This window comes from Arvicola amphibius, chromosome 7 (genome assembly GCF_903992535.2).
Source record: "Arvicola amphibius chromosome 7, mArvAmp1.2, whole genome shotgun sequence".
NCBI lineage: Eukaryota > Metazoa > Chordata > Mammalia > Rodentia > Cricetidae > Arvicola > Arvicola amphibius.
The window spans coordinates 121720920-121746843 of record NC_052053.1 but is presented as its reverse complement, the minus strand read 5'-3'; the positions used below and the strand labels follow the sequence as shown (position 1 = coordinate 121746843).

The window sequence follows — 25924 nt, the reverse complement described above, 5'->3', positions numbered from 1 at the left end:
GACATTGTTCTTCCTGAACACTAAGATGCTGTAATAATAAAGTTGTATTTAGCCGGGCAGTGGTGGCGCACGCCTTTAATCCCAGCACTCGGGAGGCAGAGGCAGGCGGATCTCTGTGAGTTCGAGACCAGCCTGGTCTACAAGAGCTAGTTCCAGGACAGGCTCCAAAGCCACAGAGAAACACTGTCTCGAAAAACCAAAAAAAAAAATAAAAATAATAATAAAGTTGTATTTAAATATGCATCCATCTTGCTACATTGTAGCAAAATTAAATGCAAATCATATAGAAATTTGTTAAGGGGTAAGTATGTTCTCCTTTAAAGCATTGTTTGGGAAATTGACTTGCTCTTTCAGCTGGAGCTCAGCGGCTCTCCAACCGGTTTGCCTTTGGATTCAGTTGAGAGGCAACTGAACTTACAACTGAGGGTGAGGATGAGCTCATGTTGACTCACAACCCTGAAGAAGTCAATAATCTCCTTCCCTTACACGGTGACACGTGTAAAACTGTCAGCCAGCATATTCCCCTGCTTCCTTATAAATCTGACTAATTTGCTTCTTTAAAATATTTCATATCATAAACACGAACTATGCCTGTTGCTCTTGGTTGCCTCCCAGAGCATGGAAGTAAGATCCTGTTGCTGAAGACACCATACGCTTTGGACACAGGATTTGAGGGATCTGAGCTGGATCTAACCCCAAAGTCTTCTTCCTGAAGTTTAACTTTCATGGTACCAGAGGCACCGTGCCAGCCTCTCAGGGAGTGTCCTGGAGTTTCTATTGCTGTGAAGAGACACCATGACCACGGCAATGCTTATAAAGGAAAACATTTCCACTGAAGTGGAGGTTTACAGTTCAGAGGTTTAGTCCATTATCATCATGGTGGGAAGCACAGCGGAGAGCAGGCAGACATGGTGCTGGAGAAGGAGCTGCTGTCTGTTAATACGCAGGCAACAGGAAGTAGACTATTTCACTCGGTGGGGCTTGAACATATATTAGACCTCAAAGCCCATCTCCTCAGTGGCACACTTCCTTCAATAAGACCACGCCTTCTCCAACAAGGCCACACCTCCCACTAGTGCCACTCCCTTTGGGAACTATTTTCTTCCAAACCAACGCAGAGAGGAAGCAGCCAATCATCCTACCCAGCTATGACAACTATGGTCCACAGTAACAACCAGCATGGCATGATATCGCCAAGGGTGCAGTAGTGGCACTCACATATTGGCAGTAACCCACAGCTCGTGCCTGGTACTGGAAACCTACCCTACTACCTCTGGCTGGTAAAGCAATGGTTCTTAGAGAAGAACCTACAACTGCCACGTTACTCAACCAGCATCATCCATAGCTACATTCTAAATATTTGTCCTTACAACCACAGAGAAGTGGTCTATTTTACCATCGTGAAATAAATGTCTTTGCAACAGATGGAGACCGTTCCAGAAAACCACAACCAATACACGCAAGTAGAGTAGGTGATTCTGTGATGTCATCCCCAGCTGATATATCTACAACACAATTCCTGCATTGACGTTTCAGGGGTCATAGAGGAAGAGGAGTCAGAAGAACAGGAGGGTTTCTGTGAGACTGCATCTCCCAGAAATGTCGGAGAAGCTGTTGCCAAGAAGCCTCATCAACACGGCTGTCTAAACAACGCTTGAAAAGGGACACTACCATTAGACATGCTAACAAGGAAGGGGGACATCTGTGAGGGTCCCAACTCTAGACAAAGAATTCCAGGCAACTAAGGAATGCTGGAGAAATAGTCTTCCCCAAGGAGGAAACCCTAACTGGTGATTTAAAGCCAAGTGGTCAGTCCTGAAATCATATACACATAAATAACATTATATGGAATGTGTAGGTTGCATCTATATATTGAGAAACACACACACACACACCTACAATTAAAGAAAAAGGTAGTGAATTTGAGAGTCAGGCATGGTACATGGGAAGAACTGAAGAGGAGGGAAGAGGAAATGATGCAAATATATTCTAATTTCAAAAAAATTCACACCAATTTTTACATGAAAAGGGGAAAACTATAGTCTTCCGGTTACATGTGTTGTATTATACGTTAAAAGAACAAAATAAAACCTATAGAACCAGCTTTTTAAAGACCTCCTCCGAATGTTCTTTTTTAAACGGAGACCGCTGACTATTGGAATATTTTTTTTATCACTCATTTCCATTTTCGGGCATGGAAAATAGCGTTTCTTGCTGAAGAATCTCAAAGGACCTTCAGTGACCATGTCAGTGTCTGAATCACACATAACGATTAGCAACAGTGGGGTCACAGCAAAGTGTGCAGTGACCAGAAGCCGCGGCGAGCAGACTTCATCTGAGATCCTTTTGTGGCTGCCAGTGACTAAGCAAGAGCGAAAGTGGTGGTGTCATGTGATAGATATGGCTGTGGGGCACGAACTGAAAAGGCACAGTTAGAGGTTACTGAGAGGGACCTGTTGTTTCCGAGAGCCGCATCGATGATGAGAAGCTATTGCCGACGAAGGAAAGACATGAAAAATTAAAGCGTGCTGCTTAGTGCACAGTCATCCTCCACGGCGCCAAGCCGCTGCTGGATGCCAGTGAGCTGCTCTCCTCGGTGGGGGTGTGACCGCAGGCTTAGCCGAGTGGCACAGTAAGTGAGCAGCTCAGATTGGGGCCCCTTGTGGAAACTGCGGTTCCTCCTCTCTCTCTCTCTCTGCGGCTCGGCTTGGGTGGCGGTAAGCGATGGAATCTGACGTCCTTGCTTTCAGACGGTAGCGTGTTGGTGACATAGGTGAGAGACTATGAGTTGGCTTTGGATAGCATCCCGCATTGTCCTTTTATGTTCCTGACACTTAGAGAAGCCCTAAATTCTAAATCTGCATCTTGTGTTGCCTTTGTTGCATGGGGGAGCTGTCAAAGTGTCTGGTAGAAACCAAATTATAGTTTTCTAAGGTGGAGGTATGACCTACTAGGTTCCCTGTAGAGGTTTGAAGTCATTAGCCCCTACTCAGCAGTCCTGTTATGACTAGTAGTTTTTACCAAACAATGGAATAAATAACTTATTAAGAAACAATCCAATGAGGAATTATGCTGAACTCTAGTCCATGCCTCATGCTTTAGTTGTCTTCCAACATAAACACAGCACTCATGAGCTTGTGCTGTCTACCCCCTATTAAGTATATGTGTGGTGTTTTTCTTTGCAGCTCTGTTGTATAATAAGATCCTTATTTGTTCTATGGATATTTTCCAAAATATCAATTCATTTTGGAGACAGTCTGATTGAATCAGACACCGACTTTTGATTTAGATGCCTGACTAGGTTGAAATGCTTGTCTTGACATATTTAGAGCAAAGCCACTATAAGATACTTGGAACAAGTGAACTCTGTCTTACTGAAATGGTTCTGGAAAAGCAGGCACAGTCACAGGCTGTGGAAATCCCTTCTGCAATAAGAAACAGAGAAGAGAGCTCCTGCTCACATAAGACCTCTGGCTACTAGGAGCTGGGTATCTTCCATGATAATTTTCAGGTTGCATCCATGATGTCTAAGAAGCCTGATTTGCGTGTCTGGGAAGTTACAGTGAAGACATTGCAGATGGGAAAAATGAGTTTGGAAAGCCCAGTCTCTGAGAGCCTGTCCTCCTGGCAGTGCTCTGCTTCCGGGAGAACGGTGTGGTACTGATCTGAGGCGCTCTCAGCCTTGCAGCCTGGGCAGCACAAGGCAAATGCCATATCTGTGGAACGATTTGGCTTAATTCATCATTTAATTTTGTAGCCTGATTCAGCCGTCTTCAGAGTTAAGAGTTACCCACCTTACGATGTGTGCGCTTGTTAGGACAAACTCTGCACTCAGCTGGCCCACTTCCCCACCTGTGTCTCTCATTGTCACACCAGGCTTAATGTGTAGGAGGCAGGTCTCTCTTTTTCCCTTCCTTTTTCCTTTTTTTCTAAAAAATATTTTTAGTTGTAATTTTTTTATACCATATAGTCTAATCATGATCTCCCCTCCTCATCTCCTCCCAGATCCTCCCCACACATCCCACCCATCCAAACTTTACACTGTCTTTCCCTCTCTTTAGAAAACAGGCAGGCAAATGAAAGAAACCTCAATGAAAAGTAAAAATTAAAACTAAGAGGAAAAGCAAGCATGCACGCACGCACATGCGCGTGCGCGCGCGCGCGCACACACACACACACACACACACACACACACACACTCACTCCCCACAAAAAAAACAGAATCAAAACTATATAAGAAAACAAAAGGCCATTTAGGTTAAAAATAAAAAGTTCAAAAATGAAACGAATCTTCCAATACACCGTTGAGTTCATTTTGTGTTGACTATCTACTGCTGGGCACGAGGCCTGCCCTTAAGTATGGTTTGTATCTCTAGTGAGACTCCATTGAAGAAAACCAATTTTTCTTTTGCAAGTGGTTGCCAATTGGAGATAGCTTCTTGGTTAGGGAGTCCTTTCTTAGATTATTTGAGTGAAATGAATGCAGCCTTATTATTGAATTGAGTTGAAGTAAACATTTTGTATTTAAAAGTATGGGGCATTAGGAGCAGGTGATGTGGGATTTCCCCCCGTATGCTGTGATTAACAAAGAGAGCTGGCTTGAGCCTATAGCAAGGCAGAATTTAGCTAGGTGGAGGGGGGGGGATGGGACTAAACTAAATGCTGGGAGGAAGAAAGCAGAGTCAGAAAGAAGCCATGCAGCCCCTGCTGGGGACAAACACCAGACAGAACTTTACCTGGTAAGCCACAGTCACGTGACAATACACAAATTAATGGAGATGGGCTAAGTAAATATGTAAGAGTTAGCCAATAACAAGCTAGAGTTTATGGGCTAAACAGTGATTTAAATAACATGGTTTCTGTGTGATTATTTTGGGACTGAGCTGCTGAACAGACAGGAAACCAACAAGCAGGTAATCACAATTTTGTGTGTATAAATGCATGCATGTGTGTGTGTGTGCGTGTATGCATGCCATATGTGTGCATGCATGAACACGTAGAGGCTCAAGAGTATCATTTCCCAAGGCTGTTCATCCTGTGTTTTGAGACAGTTTCTCACTGATGTGTGGCTCCCCAAGGAGGCTGGCTTGGCTGGTGAGCAAGCCATGGAGATCTACCAATCTCCACTTCCCACACAGACATAGCTGTGTCATTCAATGGTGATGGTTACGATCCACAAAATGCAAATTTCATATCAATGATTTGGGCTTACTGGAGCCTAATTCTACCTAGTACAACTCTTTTGTTTTTGAAGTTTGTAGATATTACTCGCTTGGTTTTCTGTATGTTTATCATCAGCTGGATCCCCAGTCCTCTAGGATTAAATCTCTTCCAGGATGTCGCTCCCATCAGCTTTTCCCTCCGTGAATTCTTGGAGTTCTCTTACAGGAGTTGCTGGCCTGTTTCAGTTCTCATGGAGTCTTCTGCCTTAGCTACTCTTCTTGTTACCAGGACCAGCTACCGGTCAAAAAGGCCACTTAAAAGAAGAAAACTCTATTTGGTCCACAGTTTAAGGATATTACATCATGGGGGGAGGGTCAAGGCAGCTGGAAGTACTTGGGGCTGTGGTAACAGCAGTGTGGGGTGACCAGGAAGTAGATGCTAGATAAAAAGTGAGACCAGGCTATACCATCTCAGTGCCCTTTCCTGGAATTCACTTCTTAACAGTTGTACAACCTCTCCAAATAGTGCCATCAGCAGGGTATCAAGTGTTACATTCAAACCATACACCATCTGTACCCGGCGTTCACCTGGCAGTCTGCAAGCCCCCTTCCCCATCACTTTGTAGAATTATTACTGCTTCTGAATCTCCTGGTTCTTGGTTTCCTCTTTTGTTTTAGTAGAACGTATTTCCTAATATTCTCTCTCTCTCTCTCTCTCTCTCTCTCTCTCTCTCTCTGTTAAAGACATAATATTATGTATACATAATAATGTATACATCTTTATTGAGTATAGTATGGAAACTTAACACATGTATACAATGTGTAATAATCAAGGAGGATAATAAGCATTCCTGTCTCTTTTGTTAATCATTTTTATTTACTGGGAATTTTATATTCTACCCTTATTTTAAAATCTGTCCTAGATCATTTTAACCAATAGGTGCTCTACAATGCTGAGACATAGAAGGAGTTGCTCCATTCTGGGCTTTGGTGACCTTGTGAGGTTTTGTTCTGTCTCTTCACTCTCTGACCTTCCAAATCACTAGTGACCACTATTCCTGTCTATTCTTCTTCGAGACTGGTATATTTGTTTCCACAAATGAGTGGAATTTAGTTTTTCTTTATCTGGCTTAATTTAGTTAACATGATGCCCTCTGGTTCTTTCTGTATGTGTATAGGTGACAGAATGTCATTCTTTTTTATGGCTGAATATCATCTCATTTTTTATATACACCACATAATCTTTACCTACCCATCCATTGAAAGGCATTTGGATTGTTTCCATATTTTATTTTATTTATTTATTTATTTATTTATTTATTTTTTTCTCATGGTTTATTTCTTTTATATTTAAAAATTTCCATCTCCTTCCCTCCTCCTCCCCCCTCCCTCCCCTCCTCCTCCCCCTTCCCTCCCCTCCTCCTCCCCCTTCCCTCCCCTCCCCTCCACCCACACCTCCCCTCCCTCCCTCTCAAGGCCAAGGAGCCATCAGGGTTCCCCACTCTATGCTAAGACCAAGGTCCTCCCAACTCCCCCCAGGTCCAGGAAGGTGATCGACCAAGCTGAGAAGGCTCCCACAGAGCCCGTCCATGCAGTAATTGTGGATTAGGTTAAAATAAACTTATGGAAGCAAGTATGTGTTTGACGTAATTGTTTCATCTCTTTTTGGTACTATACTCAGTAGTGCAATTGGTAGATTACACAGCAGTTCCATTTTCAACCGTAGAGCAGTCTCTACTGTCTTCCGTGTGCTGTACTGGTTGTATTACCCCATCATTCTATAAGAGTTCTTCATTCTCTATATTCCTGCCAAATTGTGTTAATTTTGCCATCCTATTGGAGTAAGGTAGTTTCTCATAGTCTCGATTTGAGTTTCACTGGTGCTTAGTTAGATGAATTATTTATTCATGTACTTGTTGGCTATTTATCTACTAATAGGCAGGACTTATTTTTCCTTCTTAAGAAAAATAGTTGTTTTGTATTAATGTCCATGTTAAGAAATCCAGAGATTGGGAGACAGCTCCTTCAGTCGATTTACCACACAAACATGAGGCCCTGAGTCCAGATCCATCTCATTTGCATAGAGAACTGGGCACAGCAGTTTATACTTGTAATCCCAGCACTGGGGAGGTGGAGACAGGAGGGCCCGAAAGGCTTGCTGGTCAGGCCATTTAGCAATCTAGACAAATCATTGCACTGTAAGTGGTATGAGAGACTGTGTTAAAACAAAACAAGGTGGAAAGCAGTTGATAAAAAATACCCGACACTGACCTCTGACCTCCATATGTATGCTTACACATGTACATATACACGCCTACACAGACATGAACAAATAAATACACACCCACATACATGTGCATGCACACACACGGATAGAGACAAAGAACTCCAAAGCCATACATACTTTTACATACTTCTATCTATCTTCAACTCAGAGCCTATTTCCTAGAATCTGGGACTAGTGCAAAACCTTCAGGTCCTTGGGGATGCCTTGCCCTTCTGCAGCCAATATCTGACGGTATACATGGAGTGCTGCCAACTTGGGAAGCTCCCTTAAGCTTTGAGGTCCCTGATTTTTTATTGGGGCTTCATGGCAGAGTCATGATAGGTTAAATCATTGTCCAAGAAGGTTTCCCCAAAGCCTTCACCCTTTAATTATAGGGCTGGTTGAGTTGTCTGTCAGGCTCCATTCTGAGTCACCCCATTAGCACAAACTATAAGACAGGATGGAAGGATCCCGGTGGCCTTAAGTCATCCCTCTTACTTAGAAAACCCCACGGGTTTAGAGATTTCCTCCCAGGATCTTGGACAAGCACCAGACCTCTTTTGGGTACAGTGATCTCCTCTATCCATCTGCAGAGGTGTTGAGGTCTGCCAGTTCCAAAACACTTGAAGAAAAAGTCAGGTTGCCTCTTTATTGAATTACTGGTTTAGGATTTAGCTTTTGTCAGTTATGAAAGCCATTTATTACTTGTTTATCTAATTTGTAGCTTTTAAGATATTGTTTTCCCTCTTATTCTTGACGTTTCCTTACCAGAAAAAGCTCCCCTTTCTGTAGTGATTTTAGGTTTTTAGGAGGGAGCAAAATCAGGTATCTCTATTCAATGGGCTGTCACTACCTAGACATTTCCTTAGCAACCTTTTGTAGAGCACTCACTACTATCTGGGGCCTGTTCACTGAGTTAGCAAACTCTAAGGAGTTGTTGCACTAATACAGATGACTAATTTAGAATTCAGAATGCTCAAAGATGGCTCTGCTGTCTTGGTTCCTTCTCTCTGACTTTACATTCTGAGATGATGAGGGACCGGCATAGCTTCTTTGTCAGGCGTCGAGAACATGGGGACAAAAGGAGGATCGTTTCACTCAATGCTTCTATTTTTGCAATGTTTGAATTAATATGTATTACTTTAAAATTAATTTGAATGAAATTTTAGAACAAGAAAAAAGTAAAATAATTACATAAAATGGTGCTTAGAATTTTTCCACTTTGAGTCTGTGGTATTATGATTGTGAACCAATACTAATGGAGAACTAAAAATGGAGAGTTCTTTTTATATTTAATGGAGTAGGTAGGACAGAACACAGAGTCCCCTTAATCACTCTGATATAGCCAGTCTCCTCTCCCCACCCCGTCCCTCTCTCCCTCTCTCTATCTCTCCCTCTCTCTCTGCAGGACAGAAGCTTTAAGGTTATATCCTGGGTTGATGAAGACTTTGCCTAGAAAAAGGAATTTTGATTCTCCTAATTTTTATTTTCCATTTCCTTTTCTTGGTAAACAAGGGTCCACCTGTTTGCTTGGTATCGTGTTATCGGTTTCTCTTTATAAACCACCTTCTCTGGTGTCTGCAAGCTGTGCAATTCATTGCAAACCTCCCAGTATACAGCATTCAGAGTCCTCAGGATGAGGTGGCGGTTTCTCTTGTAGCCTGTTTCTAGGCTGCACCGATTTCTCAGTTCTCTCAACAGTTCCCTGCTCAATTCCTTTACTTCATGATCTAGGAGTGTTTTTGTTAACCTGCTCCCCACTCTTCCTCAAATCCCTTCACCCTCCTTCTGTCTTTTCCTCTCTAAATCAAGCTCAGTTTTTGATAAGCCCCTCTCAATTTCACCTTCTCCAGAAAATGGTGCTTCTTGCCCTTCTACTGCCCAGTGATTAACGTCATTCTCTTGGGGCCTTTTACTTTGCTGTGTATAGTTGACTATTTCGTGCCCATGTAGTCCTGGGGTGGGAGATAAGGACACAGAGATTGTCCCTGTGAAATTGTAATTTTTGAGGCTAAATATGAGTCATATAACCATATGTTTTACATGGAGTTGATTCTCAGTGGTGTCAACTGATGCGAAATAAATCTTAAATCATTTTATTTGGATTAATAGCATCAACTATCAAGTCACAAATACTGGTGTTTTACTTTGTATTTTTGAGACAGGGTATGGACGTAGCCCTGGCTGGACTAGTACTCATTAGGTAGACCAGATATCTGCCTGTTACCATGCTTGTCTTAAAAATGAGTGTTTTACAAATCCAGCCTTTCTCAATCAGGAGAAAGGGGGCTGCCCATCGCTTACAGGTGACTCTGTCAGCTTGGGATGGAACTAAAAGAAATGAGCATTCCATGTTATTGTGTCCCATGTACATCTGACGATTGTGGGTGTTTTGTGGCTGACTTCTTCAGCAGTCAAACGAATCTCTGTAACAGGAACTGATCTATCCTAGAAGGAAGAAAACATGAACCGTGATGACTAAGCTGGTCAGGCTGGGTATCCATGCCTCAGAAAGTTAGGGAGGAGGGATTGAGGAAGGGAATCGATTTATGAAGCACAGCATTGCTGATGGAAGATGCCATGTCAGGAGAAGGGAGTTAGAGGCTTGGGTGGGGAAGCACCCCAATTGCATCCATGGTACCTGAGTGAGTAACTGATGTCTGTATCTGCGAGGGAGGACATCAAAGCCAGAGAAGAGGGAAAGACTGATAAATCCAAGACAATCCTTTATATTGTGGAGGTCTGTCCCGGGTCGCCAGTCAACATGTTCCCTCCCCAGGTGCACTGGGAATGCTTCACTCGGAGCCGGCTGTTACTGCAGGACGAGGTTAGAACAGCGCCACCACTCGGAGCCGGCTGTTACTGCAGGACGAGGTTAGAACAGCGCCACCACTCTGAGCCGGCTGTTACTGCAGGACGAGGTTAGAACAGCGCCACCACTCTGAGCCGGCTGTTACTGCAGGAGGAAGCTTAGAACAGCATCGCTCTCAGGAGTCCTGGAAGGCACAGAAAGAGGCACAGGTCACGATTCTGGAGATTTTCTTTGCAGCCAAAGCCACTTCCTCTTTCTTCTTCAAGTTCAAACTTAACTTTCGAGTTAGCAGCAGCTCTTTGACTTAAAGTCATTTGTTTCCTATCTGAGGACCATACAAGAGCCAGAGAGGTAGCAGGAGTTAAATCCAGGAGAGGGATTAGGACCTCATTCATCTAGGTAGGTGGTGTCATTTAGTTAAGCGCTCTGTTGACAAACTCCTGTGTTTTCCTGGCAGAGCTAATCCTGCCGTGCTGGACTCAGGTATAGGGTGTACTTCTTGGGTTCATTTCTTTTTCCTTATGCAATCAGATCATGAGACACAAATTGAAGCAGTCCAGAAGATTTTATTTCCAAATGTCAGTATGAAAAGGCTCCAAGATGAGTGGTTATTAGAATAGAGAAGGAGGAAATTAAAGTGGAGTAAAGAGACACTCTGTGAAGTTGGAACTGATGGATTTACGCCTAACGATTGCCTCTACCTCTATTTTGTAAAATGTAACATGCAGATCTGTTAGCGTGGCTAAAATTAGTCCCATTGAGCAAGCAGAGTAAGGAAGGCTGTGTTAAGACTTAGAGTTGGTTTACATGACATCATGGGATGTTTACATGAAAGAAACAGCTTCTTAAGGGAAGAGGGAACGTGCACGTCCATTCAGGCTTTGACAGTGAGCACTCTACTCTGATTTATCTGCCTTAGGTGGCCCTTGGTTTGCGGGGAATATTGCACTGGTTCAAACGGTAGCTAGAAGTGCTCTGTCCACCGGGCCGGGCACTCATCTCCTTCGGCATCCCTGTCTTGGCAACTCTCTTTTTCTCACTTCTCACTTTCACTGCGTGTTTGTAAAAGGCCTGCCCGCAACTGCAGTCTGTAATGTATACATTAGCTTCCAAATAGGGCCAGTGCGCAGCCCTCACTTGAGAGTTAGACCACTAGCGGTACCCGAGCGCTGCCTGAGTGGCTTGGAGCAAGGCTGGCTTGGAGCAGCTGACACTGGCCTTCCTCTTGACTGGCCACAAGCGGGTGGAGCGAGGAGGAAGGAGCCATTAGGAGCGAAAGCATCTGCAGTGAGTACAACTCTAGATTCTGCTTCTTTAAGACGGTAAATTACAGGAGAGAGATGGGTAGTGTTGAGGGCTTTGCAGCTGGGTTCTCTTTGCCTTTTGATATGTCCTAAGAAGGTGGTCCTCCTTAAACACATCTGTTTCTTCAAGTCAAATGCATTCTGGTAACCTCAGGTTCCAACCCGAAACTTCTGGACGGCTAGAGAGAGCCTGGTACACATCCTTAGCCGTCTGGGGTGTGTTTTCTTCTGTTCCCACAGGATGGTGAGTAGAGTGAGGCAGGGAAACCTCTCTCACAATCTAAGGAAGAGTTAGGGCTGCCAGCTCTTTCTGCCTTTGTTCTTTGCATTGCCTGTTCTTTAGGTGTGCGGAAAGGGAGGGCTGGGTGGGTGCTATTTTTAACAGGCGCAGGGATAAGGAGGGTATTATCTCTAATGCTGGGAAGGTGACCACAGACAAGCATTTGATAATGGGAGAGAAGGGGAGCCCTTGGATTTCAAACACTGACTGATGAGTCCTCTGTCCGACTCCGGTGGGTACCTGTATGCACTTGGCCTAATGCTTTCTCGTGCACTGTCACGCGCCGCTGTCTAGTGGTTCTTTCTCTTCTGATATCTTTACGACTAGATGGCATATTTTCCTTTATGAAATGACTCATAAGGGAACAGCGTAGAGCTTGCAGCGTATAGAAGTGGAGGCCTGTGCCGGCTCTTCTACTAGTTCATTTAAGTGGAGTAATTAATTTGTTTCAAAAGCAGGAATGAGTAACAACGAGGGCAGGAAATTCCCCATGAAATCATTACCACAGTCCCCGCATAGCTGAAGCTGTTTCCTTGAATTATGGCACACATTTACCCTTTACATCCGATGGGATTTTTGTGAAAACCACTGAGTGTAGCCATCTCCACGGTGCTATACTGCGATGTGAACCGTTTGAATCAGAAATCAAATGGGCATAGCAATTGTCTCCCAGGACAGTATGCAATTAATTCATTTACGCTGCTTCTCAAGCTTGCTAAGCATGTGACGCAAATATTTGTTCTCAGTGTCAGAAGTATATGTAAAGGAAAGCAAATGACACAAACCCAAGTGTGAGCTCAGTAAAACAATGCTTTGTCTACGTCCTCTGGGTCACACAAGAATGTCCTTGCTTGCAGTCTGATTAGTTGGACATTTGTCGCAGGAAAATCTTGCTTTGAAGTTTGACTTTCAGGTCTCCTGCCCTCTCCTCCTGTGAAATGCACGTTCTGTCCCCCAGACGCCTTTCTGTCGAGTTTTCCTGTCCCTCTGCACACATAACCCCACATCTGTGCTGCTACTCTCAAGTAGAAGATTCCGAGAGAGGGGCGTCCTGGTCATGTTTGTTCTGCTGGGAAGAATTAGCAACACCACTACGCTTTATAATTTATCTTTCTTGGTGCTGATTTACATGTGGACGTGTGGATGACGTGACTCCACATGACAGCATCTGTGGATGTGTGGATGACGTGACTCCATATGACAGCATCTGTGGACGTGTGGATGACGTGACTCCACATGACAGCATCTGTGGACGTGTGGATGACGTGACTCCACATGACAGCATCTGTGGACGTATGGATGACGTGACTCCACATGACAGCATCTGTGGACTTTTGGATGACATGTCAAGAATTCTTTAACATGTGGATGAGCTGATTCCTTAATTCACTCTCTAGTCTAAAGTATGGTGTGTATCACATGGTTTAGGAATCTCACAAACTGGGCAGACAGAGAGGCAGGTGGATCTTTGAGTTTGAGGTCAGCAGGATCTACAGAGAGTGAGTTCAGAACAGTTAGGGCTACATAGAGAAACCCTGTCTCAAAAAACAAAACAAAAACCTGGCAGTCAATAGATGCTGCCCATTAGTTACACACAACCCTTGGGCCAATGGGTGGCTATGTGCATGTCTGAGGCAGTGCCATGCCCACCGTCTGACTCTTAGCACTCCTTTGGCTCAGTCTAGTTTCTTAGACAATTGCTGTAACATCAGGGTGTTCTCAGTTTCTAAGCAGTTCTGTGCTCTTGAATAAGCAAGCTTGATTAACCTTTGCTATCAGGTTCCTTTTCTGAGATTGAGATTTGATATTGGCCCCTTAGAAAGCAGAGAACTGATTAATATTTTAGATGTTTCAGAAAGTCAGAATGCCAGCCCGTACGAGGCTGAGGTGTGGCTTGTGACATGCTGGGGTAGCTCAGTCTTCCTTCAGTGAAATGTTATTATCTTTGAGGGCTTTTATAAAAAATTATCCAAGTCTGGTATCACTATTATTTTAAAAATTGAACACAAGGATGGTTAAAAGTATGAGGAGTATATTTCTCTCTCCTGTACCCAGGCAGAGAAAGCTGCTGAGTTAACCCAAAAACCATCTGTCTAAGGAGGCAAGCACCACGGGGGGGCCAACCAACTTTATGACTTTAGTTTGCTTTTTGCAAATAACTTTGCTTCAGAAAAGTCACTGATAAGCTTAACTCAAAATTTAGATGCTGGAGAAGTTAGGAAAGGGGAGCCAGACTTGGTAACTGTCAATCATCCCAGCCACTGGGTGCCGGAGGCAAGGTAATAAGAATTTCAGAGCCAGTCTGTGCTGCCTTGGGGGGCTTTACTACAGAGAGGGGGGAGGGAAAGTGGAGAGAGGAGGGAGCACTGGAAGGGCACTTAAAGAACACAGGACTTGATTACTCTTAAGCACTCTGTCAATCCAGCAGGTCTAGTGACTCTCCATGCTCTTTCCTGTTAGACGGTGGACAGTTACATGTCGTTGGTCAAACTGGGAGCTGTCTGGATTTATTTCCCATCTATATTGGTTGGTAGGAATAACTTTGCTTTGGTTAATATGTTGGTTGTTTTTTGTCAACTTGAAACGAGCTAGAATCATGTGGGAAGACAGAACCTCAATTGAAAAAAATGATCCCACCAGGTTGGCCTGTAGACAAGTCTTTTTCTTGATTAATGTGGGAAAGCTCATAGCCTTTGGACAGCGCTGCCCTCTGGGCTGCTGGTCCTAGGCTCTATAAGAAAGCATGTTGAGCAAGCCGTGAGGAGCTAGCCAATAAGCAGCACACTTCCATGGCCTCTGCATCAGCTCAGCATGTTATTCTCGCCTCTGGTAACCTTTTACTAGGAGGTGCCAGAACAGTTTATTTACACCTACAATTCATATTAATGTAGCAAGGGCTTAACATTCATTAATCACCATTAAGTAGACTTAGACCTATTTGGTATAATCTATTTTTCGAGAAACTAACACTTTGGAATTACTACATCTATGTATTTATCATCTATGTATCTGTGTACCTACCTAATCTTTTTTTCTTTTGGTTTTTCGAGACAGGGTTTCTCTGCAGCTTTAGAGCCTGTCCTGGAGCTAGCTCTTGTAGACCAGGCTGGTCTCGAACTCACAGAGATCTGCCTGCCTCTGCCTCCCAAGTGCTGGGATTAAAGGCGTGCCCCATCACTGCCCGGCTCCTACCTAATCTTCAAAATGAACACTGAGACCAGCACAGTGTGTTTTGTAATTAGAATACCCCCTCTAATTATTCATGTATTGAATATGTTGGCTTTAGTCAAAATGATGTTTGGATGTATACGTTAGGAAAGGCCCTATTAACCATTGTTTCAACAAAACTGAAATATTTTTCTCTCACATGTCAATAATGCTGGTATAGTAGCTTTTGGTACCCACTGGACCCTGTGCTCCATGTCCTCTCTGAGGAGCACCCAGAGCATCTCCTGGCCTGATTTGGAGCTAGAAATCCAGCCATGGAGGCCACTGCATTCACCAGAACAACAGGGGAAAGCAGAAGGGCAGGAAGGTGGCATCTTCTGATTCAGGCAGTCCCTCAAAACAGTTTTCAGAATTTCTACACACCTATTCCACTTGCTGCTCATTGGCTAGAACTCGGCTACAGGGAGAGCCACAGTTAGCTACAAAGGAAATGGGGGCTGTGATTCTTAAATTCTGGGCAGCAATAGTCACAGCTGAATCTTAGCATTTTGTTACTAAGGAATGAGGGGAAATGGGTATTTGGGGAGATGCTACCACTGTGGTTTTATGTTACATGCTGGGTCTTGGGGCTATAATGTAGAAAATCAAACATCTCTTTCTGTTTTTGTTATGAGCAATGGTTTCTTAATTTAGCAATCTAGCTTTATTTAGAAACCCCGTTTCTTCTGTGAAGTATCGTTGCTTTATTTGGCAATCTAGTCTGACTTTGCTTTCTTATTTCCTTTTGCCTTTCAGCTGTTTTGGAAAGAAGTAAGGCTTAGATTTCTCCATGTTAACCATGAGCGTGACACTTTCCCCACTGAGGTCACAGGACCCGGATCCCATGGCCACTGATGCCTCGCCCATGGCCATCAACATGACCCCTACTGTGGAGCAGGAAGAAGGAGAGGGAGAAGAGGCCATGAAGGACAAAGATGCTGAGCCGCAGTACGGAAAGCCACCCCCACTGCACACAGCAGCTGACTGGAAGATCGTCCTACACTTGCCTGAGATTGAGACCTGGCTCCGGATGACCTCAGAGAGGGTCCGTGACCTAACCTACTCGGTTCAGCAGGACGCAGACAGCAAGCATGTTGACGTGCATCTAGTTCAGCTCAAGGTAAGGCAGGTTCTCTGGAAAGAAACTGAAAAAGGCCCTGGGTATCTTAAGTCTTAGTTCTGTGACTGCCAATGAGGAAGAGTCAAAGGGGAAAATAGAGGAACAGATTTGAAGTCGTTATTCTTGATAGTAAACTCAGATGATTTTTCTTCTAATTTTACTACATATGCCAGTTATGTAGAGCAAAACTGGCCTTCGAGGATAGAACATAGATACAAGGGAAGGGATGGGGCGTTTTTGTTCAACTTCACAGAAATCAGTTGTGGGAAATGAAAGGATCATATAAAAGACGACGACAGGCGTAATGAAGGCTCCTGTGGTAGAGCATCAAGCTGGGATGGTGAGCAGGTCATGTGATTGGTACCTTTGGCCGAAGCCGATGCTGTCTTTGAAGCCAGCAGTGGTTTCTACCCCAGTGGGAAGAACAATGTTCTCCTTGTTGAGTGATCTTCCATCCAAAGACACCGCATCACGTAGGAGAAAGGAGCTTTTTATAGTAACCCATCTAATGTTAGACATTTGGGAAATGTCTGTGGCTTCTGGAGACTCGGGAAAGGGTCACAGAGAATTGGAGGTGCTAGTGAGACTACAATTAAACCAGAGCCTCGAAAAACCAAAAAAAAAAGAAAAAAGAAAAAAAAACAGCCGGGCGGTGGTGGCGCACGCCTTTAATCCCAGCACTCGGGAGGCAGAGGCAGGCGGATCTCTGTGAGTTCGAGGCCAGCCTGGTCTACAAGAGCTAGTTCCAGGACAGGCTCTGACAGAAAGCTGCAGAGAAACCCTGTCTCGAAAAACCAAAAAAAAAAGAAAAAAGAAAAAATTAAACCAGAGCTCCAAAAATATAGTCTGTGACTTCTACCCTGCATACAGGCATTATATAAACTTCACATTAGATGGGGTTCTGAGGAAGATTCTTTTACCTAAGCTGGCTCATCTTACGTGACATAAACACATTCTTAGCTCTGCATTCTGAAATGATTTACAGGTCTAACCACCATAGACAAAAGGTGTACGGCTCAGTGTTTAGAGTGGATCTGGCTGAGCCTTTTCAGATTGGTGCCCCAGATCCTGTGATAGAAGCCTCAGCTGGATTCCTACTGTTGTGATAAAGCACTGGGACCAAGGGCACCACGGAGAGGAAAGGGTCAGGTCTGTCAGTGAAGGAAGTCTGGACAAGAACTCAAGGCAAGAACCTGGAGGCAGGAGCTGAGCAAGAGGAATGCTGCTCGCTGGCTTGCTCCTCATGACCTGTTCAGCCTGCTTTCTTAAAGAACCCAGGACCACCAGCCCAGAGATGGTACCACCCACAATAGGCTGGGTGCTCGCTAGTAATTAAGAAAATGCCCTGCAGGTTTGCCTATAGCCGGATCTTTTGGAGGTATTTTCTCAATTGTGATGCCCTCTTCCTGTTGTGCCCAGTCTGAAGGGACCTCAAAAAACCACCAGGGAGACCGGCTCGCTGAAATGCAAAAGCAAGGTTTATTGTGTGCACAATACAAGCCGGCAGGGACCTTGTCAAAGCTACTGGTGCAGCAGCAGCAAGAGGAGGTACCTCGCCCTTCTAGAGGGCATTATTTAAAGGCAAAATCCAGAAAAGTTATATTAACAGGGTGTGGGGTGTTGATTGGCTGACATTTGTCTAGGGGTGTCCTGGTGAAAAGCGACGGGTGTGTGTTGGCAGGTGATCCTATCTTCAATGGTTGGAACATTAGGAATTTCCTTTGGTCTGTTTCTGGATGGTGCCTGGGTAGTAGTTTCAGTTTGTGGTCTTTATGGGAACCAGTTATTGCCTCAGGGTAAACTACTGAGACTCAGGCCTCTAGTGAACTTGTCACGGCTGGATCCTACATTAATTCACTTAACTCTGGATTGTGTCATACTTACAAAACCTGACCAGACACCAGATTGCTTCATCAGTGTTAAGACAGGTGGGGAAGGAGAACGACAGGCAAGAAGGCAGGAGGGAGGAAGGAGGAAAGGCAGAGAGGGTAGCATGTGAGAGAGTGAACGAGTACAAGCAGGAGAACCATATTGGCGTTGGTAGCTGCTCCCCGCTGGTGGCACAGGCCTGGGGTCTTTCTCCTGCTTTCCACAGTTTCATGGGAAGACGTCACCAAGATGGCAGGGGCATGACTGGAAGCCATCTCAGCGAGATGCTAGCCCTTGCTAGTGTCCTCCTGTGGTAATAGGGAGCACTATGACTGAGTCCCAGGTGTAGTTTATTCGGAGGAATAGTCCCTGGCCATCTTGGGGTCAGAGTAAACTGGAATTTGGGACACTCCTTTACCGTGCTTTCTCCAGCGCTGAGCCAGTGTGTGGCTTCTGTAAGTTAATGCAGGATTGAGTTTGTAAGGAAAGTCAACTGTTACCTCTTAAATCCTTTGCATTTGCATGGGAAGGTGGTAAATGCTAGCAGCGAATGGGAGGGGATGGACATACCTTTAGAAGACAGTTAAAAGCACTATTAATGTTTAAATGGTCTTAAAATGCTGATTTGTCATCAACTTCATTTAACTAGACCAATAATATACACATGGAAGCTCAAATTTCAACTCAGGAATGTATATTTTTGTGCCGTGAATGTATAGTTGTATATAGCGTTTGAAGAATCGTCCCTAGGGACATGTGCTTTCCTCACGCATGACACTTTCATCAGAAGCCTTCTCTTTTCTGTCTCTGCTCTATCCCAGGGGGTGCTTTATTTTCTCTGCTGAGAAAAGAACTGCAGGAGATGTAAGGTCAGCACAGTGGGCATATGATACCAGCCAATGACTGTTCAGCGATGAGCTGGAATTGTCAACCTTCATTTTATTCTAGGAGTTTTGTTAGCATTTTTCTGGGTACTTGGTTCATGAAGTCACTTAACTAAATTCTCTGTAGTGTTTTCAAGTTTCAAGTGTGACAATGGAGTCCTTCCCCATTGAGCCCAATGTCAGCAAGTTCTAGTCAGTGTGTGTGGCCTCCACAGCCACCTATACAAAGGACTTACTTTTAAATCTCAATATGCTTAGACCATTTCCCCCTTGATTATATAATGTTTCTTTTTCCAGTGAAATTTTGATGCATTTAAATTTTAAAATATGTTATCTTTCTGCATTCTGCACTAATTCAAAATAACAAAGGCATCTTAGCACGGTGTCTTCGTAGAAATTTATGAGGACAACCTTGTAAAGCAGCTCCCAGATGAGACTTGTGGCAAAGCAGAGGGACAGATCCAACTTGGCTAAGTTGTCCCAGCTCCACATTCACTGCTTTGGTTCGTTACTCAATTTATTAGTTTGCAGTGAAAAGCCATCCTCGTGGCCGGAGGATGACCTATGACCTTAAAGACCACCTGGGTACAGAGAAATTCCAATGTTGTTTGTAGGCAGGCTTTTATTTTTTCCACTTGCCAGGTCCCAAATAACTGACACAGAGACACAATATTAATTATAAATGCTCGGCCAATAGCTCAGCCTTATTACTAACTAGCTCTTAAAACTTAAATTAACCCATTTATATTAACCTACATTTTGCCACATGACATTACCTCTCTTTTATATTGCACCTCCCATTTCCTCCCCCTGTCTTGCTGGCAACACCTCTGACTCTGTTCTTCTTCCCAGTGTCCTTAGTCTGGTTCTCCCACCTAACTTTATCCTGTCCAGATATTGGCCGGTCAGCTTCTTTACTAATCCAATCACAGTGTGATTTATACAGCATACAGAAGGATTATTTCACAGCACTTGCGTATCTATTCCAATGCGTTCCTAATGTTACAAAACCCTGCTTCTTACCCAGCTTCTCTGTTAGTATCTTAGCAGGCATCTCAAGTTGGAGATGTCCGCTCAATCACTCTTAATCCTCCCTTAATTGTCCCAGTAATGGTAAGGGACCATTTCTGCAAAGCAAAAGCAAGACTTTCTACCCATATGCTTCTCTCTATCAACAGGGAACCCATTCCCCAGATGAACCCTTAGTTCAGTCGCTGCTACCATTTCTGCGCCAGCACACCATGGCACGCCCTTGCTTGCCTCGGTACTGACAGCCTCTTAACTAACCTGTCTTCCTCTTATCTTCACCACCTTGCAGCTTATTTCCCACTTGGCAGCTACTTTCTAAAAAGATGTCCATCAGGATATGCCATTCTCTTGCTTCAGATCTCTTCCTTTGACTCATTACTACTTGAGTCTCTGGCATGATGCTTCCCACTTTACCCTTATCTTTATGTTGGAGGAGGTCTCCTGGCTGCCCGGCTAGCTTAGACCCAAAATAATCACAGAGAAAACCATATTATTTAAATCACTGCTTGGCCCATTAGCTCTAACTTCTTATTGGCTAACTCTTATATCTTAATTTATCTCATTTCTAGTAATCTGTGTATCACCACATGGTTGTGGCTTACCAGCTAAATTTTTGGCATGTCTCACTCTGGTGGCAGCTCCATGGTGTCCCTCTGACTCTGCCCTTCTTTCTCCCAGCACACAGCCTAGCTTTCCCCGCTTAGTTCTGTTCTTCCCTGCCATAAGCTCAAAGCAGTTTCTTTATTCATTAACCAATAAAAGCAACACACAGACAGAAGGACCTCCCACACCATCTTTAAACTCCAGATACACCAAAAGCCCCAGAGAAATGTCAAGCTAGTTCTTGCCTCATAGTTTTTCTTATTCATTTTTTTTTTTTCGAGACAGGGTTTCTCTGCAGCTTTAGAGCCTGTCCTGGAACTAGCTCTTGTAGACCAGGCTGGTCTCGAACTCACAGAGATCCGCCTGCCTCTGCCTCCCGAGTGCTGGGATTAAAGGCGTGCGCCACCATCGCCCGGCTTCCTTATTCATTTTGCCTAAAGATTCTTTCCCCCTTGTTGAGTGCTGACTCTGGATCCTCATCAAGCTGTTAGCCAAAGGCACAGCCAAGCTCTGACATCCACTCACTGGGAGAGGGTGGGGCAGAGGTTGGGGACAAGGAAGCGAGGCCTGTTCTGTGCTTGGTGAAGGGAACATCTCATTGTCTATGAACCTCGCACTGCCTTGACAGTGTTTGTTTTAAGTCATTTTAACATGGTCTTCTCTGCCATTATATTAATGTAGACATTTTAAAAACTGTCAGTCAGCCTAGCCTCCTCTGTGAGCTCCAGGGCCTTGTTAGAGACCCTGCCTCCACAATAAGGTGGAAGGCTAGAGAGGGACAATACCAAGGTTGGACTCCATGTGCATTCACAGGGACATGCGCACACATATGAACACACGCATACACACAAAATAAATGTTCAAATCTTTTACTCTCACCCTCACTTCCTCCCCTTACCCCTCCCCCTTCCCCTTCCCCTGCCCCTCCCCCTGCCCCTGCTCCTCCCCCTCCCCCTGCCCCTGTGGTATCAGAACATCCTCAGCCTGACTCTCATTCTCTAAAGGTGACTTTGTCTGTGGTCACTATGCTTGCCTTAAAGTTTCTCTCTCAGACACCACTTGTCTTAGTCAGTGTCCTGTTGCTGTGAAGAGACACTGTGACCAAGGCAACTCTTATAAAGGAAAACACTTCATTGGGGCTGGCTTAGTTCAGAGATTTAATCCATTGTCATCATGGCAAGGCAAACTGGTACTGGAGAAGTAGGTGAGAGTTCTATATCCACCTCTGCAGGCAGGAGAAAGAGAGAGAGAGAGAGAGAGAGAGAGAGAGAGAGACAGAGAGAGAGACAGAGAGACAGAGAGAGAGAGACAGACTGGGTCTGGCTTGAATCCCAAACCCCAAACTCCACCCCTGATGATACACTTCCTCCAGCAAGGCCACACCCAATCCCTCTCAACTAGTGGTCATTTCCCTATTGACCAAGCTTTCAAATCTATGTCCCTACGAGGGCCATTCTTATTCAAACCACACTCCACTCTCACTTCCCTTATTTCCAAATCCTTAGGGGATATTTGACTGTAAACTCCAGATTGAGCTAATCTTTATTAGAAAGTTTCCACAGGGGTATGACAGTTACTGCAAGTGAAAAAAAACAAAACAAAATAAAAAAAAAAAACAAAAAATAACTAACCTCAAGGAAAACTGACTTATACTAAATCCCTTCTCCATTGTTTTTAAAACTGAACACACAACTTGCATATTTTACTTTCTACTTTCCAGATTATCCCTAGTAAGAAGTATGAGAAGCAGCTGAACCAGTTTTAGAAACTTGCCCCACCCACCCCAGGTTTGGAAATTGTGCTGCTCTAGAAAAGTGGACCAAATACCTTAAACCATGCCTAGCGGCTGCATGCACACATTTAAGTCCTAAACAGGCCAAGTAGGCCCCTTCTCAGGAATGATGCTATTTATATTCCCAAAGATACCATAGCAGGGACGAGGCAAGGCTTGGACTAGCTGGAATAAGCGATGTGTGTCTAAGTAAACAGAACTCTGGAAGCGACTTAGCTGGAATCAATTCCTGACTTTAAATTCTCCTTTAAACCACCACCACTCATGATTTGTGTCTGCATCTTTGGTTTTCAAAGTCAGAACCCTGGATACAATCTCTGTTTACAAGATGCTCTGACTGTCTGTGAGGTCTGTGGCATCTGGGAGTTAATCCAGACACCCACTAGCTCACATGGGGTCTGGAGGTTGCTGGGAAAAGGCTTCTATATCCTCTCCACAGCTGGAGTTTGTACAGATGTGCCTGATGATCTGAAGGGGGTGGAAATCTAGGGGTGAGGGGCTCCTAGGAGAGACTTCATGGCCATCATAGGGCCACGAGATATTTCAGTAGGACAGAGAGGAAGAGATGTGGTGGGTAATGGCTTGGAGGATTCCCAGCCCTGGGACAGAGCAGCGTGGGCGTTAACGAGTGAGGGAAAGAGGCTGAGTGAATGGTTCAGGTGACTTCCTGAATGGCTGAGGTGCAGAGGGAAGAGGAGTCTCTTTTTGCTGAGATAGAAACATAACAAGAGCTTTGATCAAGATGGCAGCAATGGCCCAAAGGCGGCAGCTGTGGAGTCCAGGGTCCACTGTCTATGATAGAAATCAACAGACAAGGGTGATTACCGAGTGCTTCTAAAACTTTCCCTCCTCTCAAATTCTTGACATACTACGCAGTTCTGGGTGAACCGAACTACTAGCAGAAATAGCTGGAGGTCTGGAGGATCCTGACCTTGACAGCCACAGGACCTCACTCTAAGGTCTGAAGCATTTAGTTCCCACGCCTCTGAATTAACACAGCAGATCTTAAAGGAGATGGAAGAGAATTTTTTTTTTCCTGAGGAAATAGACATTTTCCTTTTTGACTTTTCAACCATTATTTTTTCCAGAACAAAAATGTCAGTCCATTTCGCAGGCTGTGGAGCAGATTCAGTGAGATAACTTAAAAAATGAGGTAGAGGAGAATTGTAAACATGACGCTGTTTTGTACAGCTCGGTTATAAATATATACATGTACACATGCTTGGTCATGGTGTAAATTCATGTCTTTTTCTGAGCCAGTGCTGTAATGGCTTAATAGTCACTGATCTAGACCAATCTCAAATTACTTCAATATTTTTATATAAGCTAGAATTTTAGAAGATATAAACTCAATCTGGTACTGTTTATGTGTGTGTGCATTATGTGCATTATGACCTTTGTTCTGGGGTTAAATCTTAATGGACTGTTCATTAAATTACCACCATCAAAGGTATATTTCATGTCCCATGAGTTTGAAATAGGAATAGGACTTGATTGACAGAGATGAAAATTAAGAAGTTTTATTTTACCCAAGCTCAGATTTCCCCAATGTAGAATCTCTTTTTGATGGCTGTATTGCAGGGTTTGAATGCCTCTCCCCCAAATTCACCTGTGGCATTCTTTAAGAAGTGCCATGTTAGAGGGACAGTAGTCATGCAGGCACCACCCTCCTGAGTGAGATTGTCAACCTTTCAATAGAGGCTCCACTGGGCACTTTCCTTCTATGCAAGGGCACAGCCTCAAGGGCACAGCGACAAGGTGCCAGCTTCAGAGTAGCTAGACCTCACCATATGGACTCCAGGAATATGCAGAACATGTTTTCTTCTAGGAAACATGGAGTTGTTCCTGTGGCCACATAAAAGAGAATCCACAAAAGGGTAGTAGTATAGAGATCAAGGGAATGGACACTATCCTTAGTGTTTGTCATTTTGGCTGATTACTGGAAGATAGCTGCTTTGACCTAAAGTTTATTCATTCATTTTTTAAAAAAAAAATTTCTTTGGGAGATAGAGTCTGTGGTGGTCAGGCTGCTTTAAATGCTTTAGGCAGCGAGGATGATCTTGCCCCCCCCCCTTTCCCAGCTCCTTCAGTTGCAGGCATGGACTGCCATGCTCGCAGGACTGTGGCTTCATCTTGTTAATTAGTAGAAAGTTTCCACGATGATTAGTGCACAGGCCATGTGATAATATCCGATGTCATTTGCCAGGAAGCATGTGCTGTATAGTGAGTTTGTGGATCGTTTGTACGACTTAGCAGATTTTGTCACAGAGTAATTTTTTTTTTTCCCTTAAGGACAGAAATGACAATGGACTGGAGGCTGCTCAAGGTAGTTGCTTGCCTGGCATGCACAAAGCCTTGGGTTCAGTCCCTGGCGTACAGAGGGCAGAGGTGAAGGGTGTTGGTACTTGGAAGGCCTTGTGGGAAAATCCATCTTAGTTTATTGAGTGATCTTGCCCCTGCCCCTCCTCAATCCACAGCGGCTGCTGGAAGACCGGTTAAGTGCTAAGTGCACACTTGGGGGCTACTGGCTGATGACCATATCTTTAGTCTGACTTGGAGAAATGATCTAAGTCTCAGACACAGCACGTTTTTGAAATACATGTAACATTTTTGGTTAAGACTTGGGCAAGGTGGGGCAAGAGAGATGACTCAGTGGTTAAGAGCACTTGCTGCCCTTGCAGAGGACTGGGGTTCTGTTTCTAACATCTACATGGCAACTCATGATGGTCTATAAGTCCAGTTCCAGGTGATCCAATACCCTCTTCTGGTCTCTCTGGGAACCAGGCATATACATGGTGCACATACATATATTTAGGCACAACTTTCATACATATAAAATAAAAATAAATCTTTAATGGAACATGGGAGACATCATTGGGTTTGGATACGTATTGCTATGGAGATGCTTGTGTATAAACCTTAGTTACATGGCGCATTTAGAACTCAGAATGGAAGTGTTAATCATCTGGCGGCCCTAGAAGACTACCAGATGGTTGAACTATGTGCTTTTAATTGCAAAAAGGAATATTGAAAATGAGGAGTATCACAGAGTACAAAACTGGAAAGAAATCATTAAAACATCATTTAAAGAAAATGATATCATCGAGACATTTGAAACCGAGACCAAGGAGGAAAGTCTAAAAAAAATGGCCTTAGTTTAATTAAGGAAGTGTTTTGGGAGTTGTTCCTGTCTAATGTTGGCTCAATTATTACTGAGCAACAGCAGCCATCTATTTGTATGGGCTAAAGGAGGAGATGTTTGCAGGGATGCCCATCTAAGATAGGCTATGAATCAACCCATTCCTCACCTAGAGAGCTTTGGGTTCAGTAATAGTCACAGAATTCTTAATATGTATCAGGAGTTCTGGGCTGTTATTCCTCACAAGAATCCGCTCTAAGGAAATAGGAAGACGAGTGAGTCACTTTGGCTGTCTCATGTGCTTTTCCAGTGTGGAGCCCAACAGTCTTTCTATGTTAGTGTGCTGGCCCCCACCCTTTACATGCCGAGGTGTAAGAGGCAGAATGGCCGTGAATGTGTGCGCCTGGTTCTCCTGTACTGGACGCTTTAGCTGAACGGCTATGATGAGGCTCACCCA

General features: G+C 44.2%; 1 protein-coding gene across 1 annotated transcript in view; it reads left to right on the top strand.

The window, feature by feature from the left end:
- The window catches only part of Akap6 (A-kinase anchoring protein 6), a 410870-nt gene that overhangs the window by 78547 nt on the left and 306399 nt on the right, over nt 1–25924 (top strand). The window contains exon 3 of the mRNA XM_038336827.1: nt 15788–16151. Within this exon, the coding sequence (XP_038192755.1) occupies nt 15822–16151 (330 nt within the window). The 5' untranslated portion in view covers nt 15788–15821. The remainder of the gene's footprint in view (nt 1–15787; nt 16152–25924) is intronic.